This window comes from Mangifera indica, unplaced genomic scaffold (assembly GCF_011075055.1).
Source record: "Mangifera indica cultivar Alphonso unplaced genomic scaffold, CATAS_Mindica_2.1 Un_0008, whole genome shotgun sequence".
Taxonomy (NCBI): Eukaryota; Viridiplantae; Streptophyta; class Magnoliopsida; order Sapindales; family Anacardiaceae; genus Mangifera; species Mangifera indica.
Window position 1 is genome coordinate 338,722 of NW_025401100.1, and position 15,974 is coordinate 354,695.

The 15,974-nt window shown below is 30.9% G+C and overlaps 1 protein-coding gene across 1 annotated transcript; it reads left to right on the top strand.

The window, feature by feature from the left end:
- Positions 1 to 9,189: 9,189 nt before the first annotated feature.
- On the top strand, positions 9,190 to 10,526 carry LOC123205572 (transcription factor MYB93-like). Its single transcript, XM_044622560.1, has 3 exons — positions 9,190 to 9,322; positions 9,413 to 9,542; positions 9,635 to 10,526. Exons 1-3 carry the CDS (start codon positions 9,190 to 9,192, stop codon positions 10,350 to 10,352), a joined length of 981 nt encoding a protein of 326 aa, XP_044478495.1. The 3' UTR covers positions 10,353 to 10,526.
- Positions 10,527 to 15,974: the final 5,448 nt, after the last annotated feature.

A 15,974-nucleotide genomic window follows, 5' to 3' on the forward strand; every position in this document is an offset into this window, starting at 1 on the left:
ATTATATATATTTTGTAAAGATTTTAACTAATGTTGATATTGTCTTTCAATATTTCTATAATTTTCTCTAATAAATTTTATTAAAGTAATATTTTTTAAAAATATTTAAATTGTATCAGGTTATTTTCGTATGAATCTAACACTATCTAATTTAATTTTAAATTGTATTAAATTAATTCAAAATAAATTTTATATGAAAAAACTTAACTCTAATTTAATTTGTTTATGTTATATCATATCAAATTAGTAAACCGTGTTAAAAACTGTCTCTGCCATCAAATATAATGAAAATAAGGACAAGGCAAATAAGGGTGTCTTGATCATTTAATGTACATTAAAAAACGTGGAAATTTATAGAATTTAAAAAAAAAATGGGTTCTTGTTTCATTCACTCCCACTCTTTAATCTAATGCCTTCCACCATTTTCATCTTTTTTTCTCAACTTCACACATTTTTCTTAGTTTTCTTCATTTTTCCTTCAATTGCCTAATAATTCCAGAGTTAGAGGTACACTTCCTGCCCTTGATTTAGAATTCAATGTTATTCATACATTGCACATGCCTCCTACATGGGTATCTAACCATTTTTATTATTTACGTAAATGCAAAAACCTAGAGGCAGTTAGATACTACTTCGAAAGGACTGTAATTCGGTGTGTGCAAAATATCAAAAAGCCTTTACATGACATCAAGGTCAAGTTGTAACTATCGCCCTTTAATATTTGTCCAAAAGAATTCTTTCCACACAAGGTTCGTTGAATTCTCTAACTAATTTATTAAATATTAAAAATTTAAACTCTCACTTATAGATTATTAAAATTAATTAGTTTTATAAGTAAAATCATCATTTTATTAATAATATATTAAAAATAATAAAATTTTATCTTATTTTTCTATTTGGTTTAGAAAAATAATAATTTTTTTCATGATTAAACTTTGAAAAGGTACATCTTTTCTTGATAGGTTTAAGGTTTTCCATTGAAATTCCTTCGATGATTGGACTCCTTTCTACCCCTTCTCCAAACAACGTATTATCTAACATTTTTGTCTTTAGCAAAAAGAAATTGTTGTTGTCTAGAGACTAAAATATTATTGTAAAGAAAGGTCTAGAGAACTGTCATTGTGATCATCAGAGAGAAAGAGGTTGAAGAAATGGAAATCTAATTGAAAAAAAATATAACTTTTTAAAATTTAATTCAAAAAAATTATTAATTTTATAAATTAAAAAAATGAATAAAATTTTATTATTTTTAATATATTATCAATTAAATAATGAATTTATTCATGAACCTAACTGACTCTTAAAATGAGCTCGGGTTTTTAATATTTACCAAACATCAATTTGGGGATTCATTGGGTGGGAAAAAGTCTTTTGGCCTTAATATTTTTCGTTCTATTTCTATTTCTGCAACATTAACATGGAAACTTTCTCCCTGTCTCAGGGCAAACTAGAACACCGTCTTCCAGATGCAGCTCCAATAGCGCGTGGTGGAATTTCTTCAAGAACTCCTCGGACTCAAGCAACACCGACTCTGGTGCCCCGTGGGGCAGCTGGGAATAACCCGTTGAGCGGGACGCATCAACAAGTGCCTTCCACTCGCTCTTTGGCAACATGTTCTTGAGAAAATCAGGATTGAAATCGATCCGCTTCTCTATGACTTTCTCCGCTTCAATGCGTAGAGGGAAGCCGCTTGTCACTCCTTTGATATTGGATGATAGCATGTTGTAAGTTGATAGCCTCATCTTTTCCTCTCTCTCTCTCTGAAGAAGACTCGTGGTGAGCTGGTTTCAGAGCGGCGTAGTGGTGCTGTGTTGCCTCCGCAAGTTTAGTTAGCCCCTGGAGCTTAAGGGTCAAGTAACAATTTCCCACCCGAACTCTGATGAAATAACTTTTCCACACCAAATTTCCACTTCTTCACTTTCGTCAAACCCATGGACTCTATTTCCTTTCCAACTTCTCCTTCCCAAAAACCAGCCTCGTCTTCTAAACTTCAATTCTGTGGGGTTAACCATGAGAATGAGTTTCTAACTTGAGTTTTATTTAAACTAATAATCAACTTTCATTTTATTCTCTCTTCCTCATCCTCCTATAAACAGAGGATAATATGATAATCATGAAATAGAAGAGAACCTACGCTGACCATGCAGTCATGAAACTGCAACTGAATAAGGGCAGGCGCAATAGTTGGGTCACTAAGGAGGAACTTCATTGTCACTACAACTGTAACGATCGACTCAACATTGGCAAAACCGACATTTTACTCTAGAAAATCTGACCTCAAGTGCTCCATGGCAATGACCTGTAAAGTTGACAAAAAAATCGAGCCAAGGGCCAGAGCAAATGCGTCCATTTTAATTGATAGAACAGGGAAATACAAATTTGATATTAAAGAATAAGTCATTAATAGTATCATAAAACTAAACTTCACAATAGAATAAAACATCCCTATAGGAAAACAAAAAATCTTGGTAGAGACTTCATGAATCATATATCCCGGGCTTGCGTAGGTGTCAACGAAATATGTCATCAAGCTGAAATGTTTGGTATCCCTGTTGATTGAGTTTGAGAGATTCTGAAGGTTAAAGTTGTTTGGGTTGTTGAATTGCACCTAGGTACATTCATTCCTAGAGTGGGCAAGTGGAAAATAAAATTTTCAAATTAAAAAGGTGAAAAGAAATATCATTTCATAAGTTCCATGGCAATTGACGATTGGGTCATTGACATCTGACTAGAGTGGGCTGGGTCTCTGGGCAGACTAATGACTAATATTATTGGTACGCATGGGCAAGTCTGCCAAATCCTAAACTTAAACTGAATTTATGAAAATTAATTAAGCGTACAACCATAGTTTTGATTCAAACAACGTGACACAATTGTGGATAATTTAGAGATTAGCATTTTTTGATATTACATTATACTGTCTATCGGAAGCTTAAGGATCCAAAGACAGATCCCATTAGATATGATAAAGTATGACAATCCTTTGAGATAAGAAATCCCTATACTGTTAATGACCTGATAAGAGCGTGTAAATATTATTTTTTGTTTATTTTTAAACTATTAAAATTAGATGATAAGCCAACACATCAAGTGAACCCTTAAAATTAAATATATATATTCGAATTTAACAAAAGCATATTTTTTGTTTAAGGGGCCCGAAAACTAAGTCTGTATTAAGTTATGAATAATGCTATTTACATATGCACTTTTAGGTACGTAATTAGGTACACAAATGATGTATCATTATATGATTAAATGATTTTGAATTTAAAATAATATAATTATATAACATTTAATCACATAATAATACATAATCTATATATTAAAATATATATTCGCATAGTTTTATTATTAGTTTATTATTAATGTCAAGCAACTATATCCAACAAATTCATATTCAATATTCATGTTGATTATTAAAAAAATTCATTTAACCATATTAGTCACTTATTTTTATATCAAAGTTTGGTAGCATGTTTGGTGATCATCTCAAATCTTGTTTCTTGTTAGACGTCATATAAAATCATATTTGACTAACCAATAGAAGAATATATATTTATATTTGTATAAATATATTGAATCTATAAGTGTAAAGATCGAAACTTATATTATACAAAAAAACAATTTATCACACTTATATATCACTCACTTATATTGTTTTTATTTGATGTGAGACTCTTTAGTCTTTAATATCTTCCTTTAAGTATAACCATTATAGGCTATTAGGTTAGCTATTTGGTTGGATATATTACTACTTGGTATCCAAAACCACTTTAGGTTATTAGATCAACCCATTTGATATCTATGATCATTTTACATTGTTAGATCTATCTATTTGGTTTTAAACTCTAATACTATATATAAATATATTAGATATATAAGTAAAAAGATCGAAATTCATATTATACAAAATCAATTAGTTTGTGTTAAGATTCAATCTATCATACTTATATATCACTTATTTATATTATTTTTATTTTATATAAAACTTTTTAATCTCCAACAATATTGCTGAATTTGTCGTGTATGTGTGTGTATATACATATATAATTGGAGTTGAATGTCTAATTAATGTAAGGCAGATATTTTCTTAAGAACTGTTAAATAAATATCGTTTTCATTCTCTCCCGTTTAGGCTGAAGTGCGCCACCAGTGATGTCAATGGCAATGCCAAGCCAAACGTAGAGCCGTAAGGATATGGATTTCAGAATACAACCAGTGGCATTCGACATATCAATCCCTACGCCTAGATAGTTGATGGGAAGTATTAGTTGGGAAACTGACATTAAATACTCTCAAAAAACCCCATTAAAATTTTACTAATTCGTCACTAGCTAGACCACTATTTGATAAAGATATCAATCTTAGACTTCCTTATTTATTAATTTTTCAATATTATCTTAATAAATATTATCTAATGTATTAAAAAGCTTTCAACAATGGTGTCAAACCAGACTGAGCAAATAAAAAACTTATAAAAATGCAGAGATCGATACGAAAGTGAAGAGAAAGACAGCCTTAAGATTATCATTTTGCTTTATTTTTTCCTCTACTCTTCTCAATATATTTTGTATTGACATTGCTTCAAATGGGTGGACGTTGGCTACAACTTTCTTCTTTCTGATTTACTGTTTCAGGTATGATACTGGTTGGCTATGCGCTCCTATTATTCCGCGTTAGCTCTGTCCATTGTTATATGGAAATTATTGCCCAAAATATCAACCTTACATACAAAATTACCATACATATAAACATTTAAATATTTTTATCATAAATTAAGAAAAATTTTAAAAACACCCCTCGTTTTACCCAGTGCTTTTGGTGGTTACTATTTATGTATGAATTTTGACCTCGTTATTATTTAATTACATAAAAATTTTTGCACTTCTATCATTTTTTATGAGTATTTTTTTTTGTCCAAGCAAAAATATTAAGAATAAACTCAAATTCTAAATTGTTGATAGTTAGAGTTTTTAGTTAAATCTAGGGTTTGGTAAGTGATAATAAATGGTTTTTAGTAGAAAACTCAAATTTTAAATTATATATCTATGGAAGAACAGATTAGTGATCATGTCAACCTACTTTTATCCAAAATTGAATACGAAGGTAATTTATATATTATACTATCTTTGTAATATAAATATTCGGCTGTGGGCTCCTGTTATTCCACGTCAGCTCTGTCCATTGTTAAATGAAACATATAGTTTTGATTATAATATATTATATTTTCTTTTATTTCTCTATTATAATTAATATATAGATACCTTTTTAGTCTATATTATAATTGTATATATTGTACAACTTTTCCATTAGTAAAATTTAATTCACAATTGTTCATCCATAAGTTCGAATTTAATTATATAATTTGGTAGCCTGAGTTTGACCTGATAATCAAAGTTACATGAAATCAAATGACAGAAATCTTTGACAATTTATACATATACGTAGTGTATATATATGAATCCATCCTGGTTTTTTTTATTAAGAGATGGATTAGGTCTAATTAGGTCCTACGCCTCTGGAAGAGCAACAGATCATCAATCAGCCTCGATGAGCTTCTGAATAAGCAAAGTAAAAAGTCAACTAGGTTTTCTTGAGATTTCTTTGATCTCCATAGTCTTAATTAGGTTACCCATGAGAGAGATTTAATCAAATAAGTCATCAGCTTCTGAAACATCTTCTAACTGTTTCCACTTTTTCGTTACCCTGTCTGTGCGACAACCTTCATTTGCTTGGTGAACCATTCAACGTTGTTCAACATTAATTAAGGCCCTAAATTAATATATGTCTTAATAAAAGACCAAATACAGATTTAAAAAAATAATAATAACTGCTGAGTCGATTTCAACAGTGTGGGGAATTAATTTCTTCTTGGTCGACAGCTCACAGGAGGAAATTTTTTGAGTAAAATGCGTTGCATGTCTTGCAGATAGAGAGACATATATATCTAATAAAAGGATTATTATTATTTACTAGGCAATTGAGGGCAGTAAGTAAGTGAGTAGATGCATTGGTTAGTGACCCATTAAAACAAGCAAATCAGTTTGTTAAGCTGAACCTTGAAACAAAATTTGGTTCGTATATTAAAATGAAATTATCTGAAACTGTAGGTGACATCATTTCACCATTTTTTCAAAACTATATTTGGTCTACTCAACAAGGAACCTCGGTTGAACTCTCTCTCTGTCTCTCTCTCTTTCTAGTTTCTCCATCTGTGTTTGAACCGTTTATTAACTATTGAGGGGAAGGAGATATGAAATAATATGGGGTTTGGTGCATATGATTAAAAGAAAAAAGAATGAATAAAATAAGAAGGAAAATGGTCAACATCATTCCTGTGGCTGTTGGCATTTGATTTTGACAGTAAATTAAGTTGACAAATAAAATAATAAGAATTCAGTAGGTTTGAAAGATTGTCGTTTAGCTTATGGAATAAGTAAACACCATCGAATACTCCAAAACAAAAATGAAAGTCAGAGTTTAAAGCATTCACATTAGTCGGCAATACCTCGGGGATTAATGGCTGAGTTTGTTAATCAGTGCTTTTCTCAACTATGATTAATGAAAATTACTTCGAATCATTCACGGTGTCTCCTTGCGAAGGTAATACATGTCAAGAGCTCAACCCAGTTAAACATTTTTTTTTGGGAAATCACTTGCCTAATGAATAGCTACTTCTGTCCAAGTATAGTTTCCACCATCAAACAATAAATATCAATTTTAAATATATAAAAGGATATATATTTATCATTATATAATCATGATTTTAAATTAATAATAATATAATATTTAATTATATTATAATACACATAAATATATATTTATTTATATATTTAAAATAAATATATAATAGTGTTGCGTATACTTCCTAGAGCACAAATGACCCGACCAATTACATAAAATTTGGTGTGGCTAATTAATTTCATGTCATAACTGATACCCACTTTTTGTTTAATAAAATTTTTCACACTTAAACTTTAAAAGCAATATGGTTCCTCCTTTACTCCAATTTTTTTCATAATGATATATGAGAATTAGTGGTATGACTTCGCTTTTACTTGTTTTTGCAAAGTCTCTCTTATATTATTTGCACTTTAACCACTTTTTTCATTCTAAATATAATAAAATTGAGAGAGAATGAGATGTTAAAGATGACTAAAAAAGTATCATAAAGTGATATTTTCAATTTTTATGATTAATATTATATGTTATGTTTGATTTATGTTGTTTTTCTATCATGTAACAATGATTTTTCTCTAATTAATTATCTACTGAAAAAACAATGATTATCTCTATTATAATTGAGATCTTTTTAATAAAATTTTAAATTTTCATTAATTTAAATAAAATATAAGTTATAGAAATACACAATTAATTAAAATTTTGAAAAATTAAAAGAAAATATTTTACGGGCTGACTAGTTAAAAGCTTGACATGGCATAATCTAATTGACTCTAATTTGTTCCATGAGCTTTCATTTGCTAGAGGGCTAAACCGACCTACTAGGCTTATACTGTAGCAAACTTAAGCACGGCTTTACTCACTAGCATGACGGATCACGTTGGCATCGACACGACCTATTTATAGATCTAGATTGAGAGTAGTGACAATGTAAGAGTGGTAATAATAAAAGATGAATAATAGTCAACAATCATGAATAAGATTCTCATCGTATCAACGATTTGTATAATTGAGGATGGATGAAAATTTTATAATTTTTTGGAAATAAACTGTTATTTAAAGTCAGTAAAAATAGAAGATATTTTTGTCTTTTTATCAATTGTATGCAAAATTAAATAAATTTTATTAATTAAATTTAATATAGATGTGAAAATAATTTTCAACTTAAACTATGAAAAGTCATGGTTTCATTAAAGTCATTCTACCTTGATTAGAAAACAAAGGAAATGCAAAGAAACAAAATTTTGTAATTGCACAAGAAGAATGAGGTCAAGAAATTACGTGCGATTGCAATGAAGTATTGTAAAGCGTGTGAGGAATGTCTTAATGAGTTACAGAATATTTGGTCAATTCTGCGCTGTTTGCTACACCAACTTCCACTCGACTAGGCACTAGAACCCGGCCTCTACGTCAATCTGTCTTCTCCTCACTGTTAGATCCGAATCGGATTTATTTAAATTCGAATTTGAATTTAATTCAAATAAATTTAAAATAAACTCAATTCAAACAAATTTAAATTTAAATTTGAATTTAAAAATTTAAAATTTTTGAATTCAAATTCAAAGTCTAAAAATATTTGACTCTTTAAACTTGTAAGCTTAAAAATTTGATATAAAATAATATCGTTTGAATTAATATGTATTAAAATAATATTATTTTAATATCAATCAAACTTAAAACTCGATTTGAGTTTAAATTAGAGTTAAACTCGAATTTAACTCTTTTAAAATAAGCTAAATTCAAACATTTTTAAAACAAATTTTACAAACTCAAACTTAACTCTATAAAAAATAAATCAAACTCAAACTCAATTAAATTTGAATCAACTCCGACTTCTTCTAATATTAGTAATTGTTTATCCCATCTCTAATCCTTTCCTTTTCTTTTATATGATTCCTCTTATTAAAGTCTTTAATTAGTGTATTTTATCAATTTATTAGTCTAAATTTATTAGTTTAAAACAAATTTTACAAACTCAAACTTAGCTCATATCTTTTAATTGACCTAAAACAATTAAATAAATACTGACGCCATTATTGTGCACGTACAAGTTGCCATAGAATTATTTAATTGGAATTTTTAATTCCTGGTTTGTAGATTCCAAAGTTCTCATAAAATCCAAAGACCAAACGTCAGAGATTTGAAGCCATGCAAACAATGACGAAAGAATCTCTTCTTGCGTGCATGGAATGAGTTCTTTGACCAATAATGACCTGCCACGTTTTACGTAATCCGATTTAGTGATTTTCATGAAGATGGCAGTTTAATTATTTTTAATCTATAGTCTAGGTAATTTCGTGTGGAGTAAAGGTCAGAGGATATATTTGTCATTTCGGAAGATGGCATCCAATCTTGATATGCCAAACATGAAGTGTAAATTATTTTTTATTGAATAAAGTGGGGCAGTAATCAAGTGATGACTAGCTAAAGATTGTATATAAATAGTTTTAGTTGCTAAGCAGGGAAGCAACATAATTCAGTCCAGCATAAAGCAAAGAGGAAGTGAATATGGGAAGGTCTCCTAGTTGTGATGAAAATGGCCTCAAAAAAGGCCCCTGGACTCCTGAAGAGGACCAAAAACTTGTTCAACATATTGAACAGCATGGCCATGGAAGCTGGAGAGCTCTCCCCAAGCTTGCAGGCCTGTCTTGGATACCGATATTACTCTCCAAATCCTGTCAAGGCTGTTGATTTAATTTACTCAATTCAATCTTTTGGTTACTCTTTGCAGGTCTTAACAGATGTGGCAAGAGTTGTAGGTTGAGATGGACCAACTACCTGAGGCCTGATATCAAGAGAGGAAAATTTTCTCAAGAGGAAGAGCAAACTATTCTCCATCTACATTCCATTCTAGGGAACAAGTAATTTTTCAAACATTTCCATCTATATATTTTGATATTTACAATTTTCTAATTATCTCTCTCTCTTCCTCTGTTTTTTTTGGGTTCATCAGATGGTCTGCAATTGCAACACACCTACCAGGGCGGACTGATAATGAAATAAAAAATTTCTGGAACACGCATTTGAAGAAGAAGTTGATTCAGATGGGAATCGATCCAATGACCCACCAGCCAAGAACTGACTTATTTTCCAGCTTGCCTCAACTGATAGCACTAGCGAATCTCATAGAGCACCATCAAATAGATGAACAAGCTTTGAGATTACAAGCAGAAGCAGTTCAGGTGGCTGAGTATGAATATTTACAGCATCTTCTCCAATCTGCAGCTTTAGTCACTACCAACAGTTATGGCCAAAATGGCATTACAGACATGGAAGCTCTTAATTTATTGAGTTCGATTCCTCCTTTCAAAGGAACCCCAGTTTTAAATACACCACAAACAGATGATCCAGCCTCATTTTCTCAGCTGGGAATCTCAACCTCTCAACCACTCCACTATCCTGGTCTATTATCTCACTCACCAGACCCACAAGTCCCTTTCAATTTTCAAACATCGTTAAATAATAGTGAGATAGGCCTGTGCTCCAATAACTCAACAATGGTCAACCAAAGTACTAACCCATCCGATCTCTCTTCATGGTTTCCTTCTCCACATGAGACATCGATGAGCAATCCAGGAGATGCAAGCAGCCCTTCCAGCTATGCCGGGGGATCTTCTTCATACTGGCCTGAACTTTATCTTGAAGATTCTATTATGCAGGAACTTTCTTAGTCATTAAAGTTTAATAGGTCTGAAGTTGCATCAAGCGTCTTAAGTTGTTGTTTCTGTGTAGTCTCGCATTTCATAATCTTATAGGTATGTAAATGTATAGCCTCTTACTGTCATATACAGATGAGTACATTTATGCAGCAGGACTAAGAAGGTATACATCTGCATACCTATCATGTACAGAACAAACAATGAAAGAGAAATTATCCGTGATTTTTTCTAGTTTATTATTTCACGTACCCAATATAAAGCGGTGTTGTGTTTCCATTCAAGAAATAGAGAAATATAATTGAGTTTGCCATCTTTATGCTACTTTTTTTTAATTATTTTTTTTGTTAATAATTTGTCTTGTCTTTTTGCAATGGCATCGGTTGATTATGCTTGTATGACCTCCCCAGAAGAGGTATTGGGTTTTATAAATTAAAAATTTGGATTATAAAATGCATGAGAGTTGAGACAATAATGTATAAAGAATATGAAGACCTTTCAATCAAAGCAACATTTTCAATTTTTATTTCCTTTATTCTATCATTCATAATCGTTAAATTGAGTATAGGGAATGGGCATCACCCAGAACCTGTGCTTATAAAGGAAAACATTTATACCCCAGCTGTTGAAACATGGCCTTATAGGCAAAAATAGAATATCGTGCTTCAACATAGTAAGTTTTTCTGCTTCTATTAGTGAACTCAAAGAAATAAAGGATATATATGTAAGATTTATTTTATATAAAATCAATCAATCAATCCTAATTCCTAGATTTATATATAGATTATAAAATATTAAATTAAAGTTTAGGGTTATAAGAATACATGAATCATCATACAATTTAAATTCATAAAGTTGTTAAGATAATTTATAGAGATTATCTTTCGACGTGACTTGATCTTCTACTACAGATATTTTCCTAAATATCAGTTTTCAATAGGATAAACTATATTGCAAGTTTTAGAGTGAGAATCTAACCAATAGATAATAGATTAATGACTCCATCAAAGTTCAATAAACCTTAAAACTTATACTTATATAGTCTATTTGGATTATAATTTTTAAGTGTTTTGGATTTATCCTTATTAATCACTTAAACATGTTTATAAACTAATATTGAATTATTCAATTATCTAATTTTATTAAGTTAAAAATATAATTAATTTTAGTCCCGTAACAAAATTTCTAACAATATACACATGAAAAAAAGAATCATTGCCTGCAGCTTGGAGTACAGTATATGACCTGTATATACTACCTATCATATAATAAGCACTTGTAGGTTAAGTGCTTGGGTTGGCAAGAAGGTTAAACTTTCTTTATAGATTATGGCCACATGTTCAAATGACACTCAGAAGATATTTGGTAGTATATATGATTGAGTGAATGAGTTAATAAAAAGATGCCGAGTCTCTGTTGTGGTGGAGGTGGGCAAGACTTCTACTCAATAATCCATGTCAGAAAGAGTGAGAGTCAGAGTAAGAGGCAGTGATTATAGCAACATTAATAGAATAACAAACTAACAAGAACATTAATGAAACTTTATTAGAAAATCAATGTGAGGGTTATATGTTCAAGAAAATTGTAACTTACTGCTAAAACTTGGACCATAGAAAAGTTAAATCATACCCAAGACATAATTTAAATGACAAATAAAAGGATTTTAAGTATAAAAGAATAAAACAGTAAACCTCTTCTGTAATATTTGAAAATTAAACTAAAAGTTTTTAGGGACTGAATTCAATGAGTGGTTAGACTTGGATTTCTTTTACACGAAGTTATTGACGTTTTGTCTTCTAATTAAAATGAGCCAATCTTTATAGTGAAGATTGGTACTTATCTTACACAAGTCAATGATCCTATGGACTTGATATTGAGTAGGCTGTACTCAGGTTGATTTTATAAAGACAAGTTGGCGGTGCTTGTCAAAGCAATATATAAAAACACAGAATCGGGTTAGGTTTGTTTCCCTCTTCCAAATCCTATATAAAAGATAATAGCAATTTTCACTACCAAACCCTACGGTCCTACTCCCACCATTAAAGCATATGTTTAAGTATTTATTAGGATTAATCGTAATAATGGCTTCGAGTGGCAACATCAAGAAAAGGATGTCTTGTCTTGTTTTATGCTACGTACGCACGTAGTTGGCCAATGGAGAATCTAAATAATGCATAGGGTATCAAAATGCGTACCGGCTAGTTTAGTGTTATGTGAAAGAAAAAAAAAAAAAACTTTTACCCTTCATGATTTTAATGAGTGATCAACATTTTCCCCTTAATGAATGTAAGCATAAATAGAAACAATTCCAAGATCACAGAAAACATACCTAGTTTTCTGAATCTGACAATTGATGATGATTTAGCGATTCGATGCACTCTTGGAAGTATCCACAACACACTATACTAATTTTCTCTCTCGTTTCTGTAAGAATTCTTCTAGAGAATTGAATTAGAAGAGTACTGTATTATTTTTGTGTGTTTTCAGCGTAAGTTTTCTTTCTGCTCTATTAACCTCCCAATGGAAGTTACGTTTTATTAAAAAATAAGAGGGAAAGTGTAGTTATCTTTAATAACTATCAAGGGTAATACTATAATATTGCATATCATGGGTTAGTCTTGAATTTGTAACCCTAATGAATCAGGTCAACCCATCATGGATGGACTGAATCCAATAACGAATCTGTCTGAAAATTAAAGTAGTTGTTAATGGAGAGCTTAACATTTTTTCACTTAAGGATTGACATGAATCATGTTTCTATCTATTGAATCCATAAATCATATATTTTTTATTCACAACTTAACTTTATTAACAAAAAAATCTTCACTAAAAAGGTAAAATCTATAGTTTTTATTTCCTAAAATTTAAAAAATGAAAAAAAAACCTCATTTTTTTCCTTTTTTCCTTTTCCTCATTTCTTCTTATATTTCATTTTCGTTCTTCCCAGTCGATTAGTCGTTACCATCCAAGCTCAAATTCTCTACCAATGTTTAGCTGCAAATTTCTCATTATCTTCACGGTGACACCATCATCACAACCTCGCCCACACAAGCACATTTAAAGTTTGGCACACATAATCCAATACAAACAATAAACCTAGTCAAATCTCATCTAAGCTATGACTTAGTTGATGTATAAGACTATACAAAATCTTGCCATGACAAATTTGCAAACCCAACAAATTCTCAATTTGTTATTCTAATCAACAGATCAATTATGACAAAGGAGGTAGAGAGAGAAATGGGTTAATGGATTTTTTTATTAATCAAAGAGTTTTCTTAAGATTTTTTATCCAGAGATTTCAAAATTGAAAGAGGAAATGTTTGGTTGATTGGTAGGTGTATCGTTCTACATTTTCCCAATCCCTGTAGACCACAACAATTAAGTGACACAAAAACCATTCCCGGAAGGAGAAGGGTTGAAGTTGGACATTCAAGCTAGTCGAGCCTATGAGGTGTTGTCATTCAAGCAACAATACAAAAGAAAAATGAAGCAAAGTTAAAGATGGAGGGAAAGGAAAAAAATCATGTCGATCAAGCTTGATGACGCAAAGAACCAAAATGAAAACAGGATTTGGACGAAAAAAAAAAACAAGGCTATAGACACATACCACGACCAACCACCATTAAAAAGGAAAAATATTTTCAAATGACTTTAGTATAGCGAAACCTTTAAGCATTCAAAGTAAATCAAAGTTGTAAATGATAGTGTATCTTAATATGCCTTGATTTGGTTAATTGTTGTTTGAACACCATTACCCAAGCCATGATTCAATGAATCATGCAATAGGTAGTGATGCTCAAGCCATAATTCAAATTTAGATCTGATAAATTGTGATTTGATACCAAAGATTGTTGACAATATATATGGCAGTTACCATCATAATCTATATGATGATTAGATTATATCGTTGTTTTGGTTTTATGTGATTGACTATTTCGGCCATCCCAGAAAAAGAAAGAGAAAAGAAAAATATAATAAGGGTAATATATTATTTATTAGAAGTAATTCAACCTTTGGCACGATTCCAAACCACTAAAAACAAAAGCTGAACAGTTAGAGTAATATAATAAGTATGGTAAGGTATGATTTATTATGTATCACTCTATCAAATATGACGTCACGACTTGAAAGATGAGGGGTCCTGGGCTGGGCTTGGGCTGGATGGGGCTTGGGCTGGATGACCCAATAAAATTGTGCCTTATAAGGATAGAAGGTGATATGATAAATGGGGCAGCAATGTTAAATTTCTTAATCTCGTCCCATTGAAAGCCGGAAGTTTAAAATCTTGCATTGAGGCCCATAGCCTTTCTCAATTAATTGTGATTGCACTCATGATAGTCAACAGCTGGGATACACAGAATAAAATTCATTTGTCTATATCTGCGTTGGTGGCCCATACAACCACATGATTAGCTCCGAAGAAATCTTTCAAGTCTCCCTACCAAAAAGAAAATTAGGGATGTGCCGACTCTATAAATAAGAATTCAATGAAAAATCGATTAGAACCGATCTCTAAACTAAGATGATCAATTCTAGATAGGGTCATACAATAGCTAAGCTAATTAGCTAAAGGCCAAAGGACTATTTTTCACCTAAGTTTAGATGTGATCTTAAAGTTACTCTACAAAATTTAAAAAATTTAAAATCTCACATATTCATTAATTATGGTTAAAATTTTCTATTATAAATATAGGTAAAATTATTATTTCATTAATAATATTAAAAATATATAGATTTTATTATATTTTTCTCCTAAGTTTGATAAATTAACATTTCACCCCTTCTAAAAATTTTTAACTTTGAAAAATCACATTCCTCCCCCCAAAACCTTATAATTTTCTTCTTTCTCTCTTACCACTTTCTCTAACGATTTGAAAGACGATGACAAAGCCTCTTTATCATCGAAGAAATCTAGATCTTTTCATCGGCGAAAAGATTTTAAATCTCTTCATCGATAAGGAGATCTAGAATCTCTCATAGATCTCATTGGATCTCTTCGTCTCTGACGAAGAAATCTATTTTAGATTTATTTACATGCATCGACTAATCATTTAGGGTGGAGAGGGGAGGTCATCGACACCGAAAATGTGAAGAAAAATTTAGGGAAAAAATCTGACTTTTCAAAGTTAAAAAACTTTAGATAAAGGTGAAGTTGTTAGTTCTTAATAGTTAGATGAGAAAATATAATAAATTTTATAATTTTTTAATATTATTAATAAAATAATGATTTTATTTATGCCTCTAAGAGAAAATTTTAATAAAAATTACGTCATGAATGGAACTTCGAGTTTTTCAAACTTTATAGGTGTAACTTTGAGATAACACCTAAACTTGGGTGGGAAAGAGTCCTTTGGCCTTAGCTAAATCGAAGTATATGGCCACACCACCAACCAGCCATAGTGGTGTGGTGTGGTGTGGCTTCTCTTCTTCCCTTCTAATGACTGTCAACAATCTCGAGTTACTGAATTTCATTAGTTAGGAAGCGTGTGGGTGAGAGCATTGCTATGTTGGGATTGATTGTGAGAGTGGGGGTACCAGGCCTTGCGGGATTGAGTTATGGTGCACTACCAAGTTGTATAGGGTGGGAGTCTTAACATCGTAAAGGACTTGGGTTAAACAAAGAATATGAGCTTT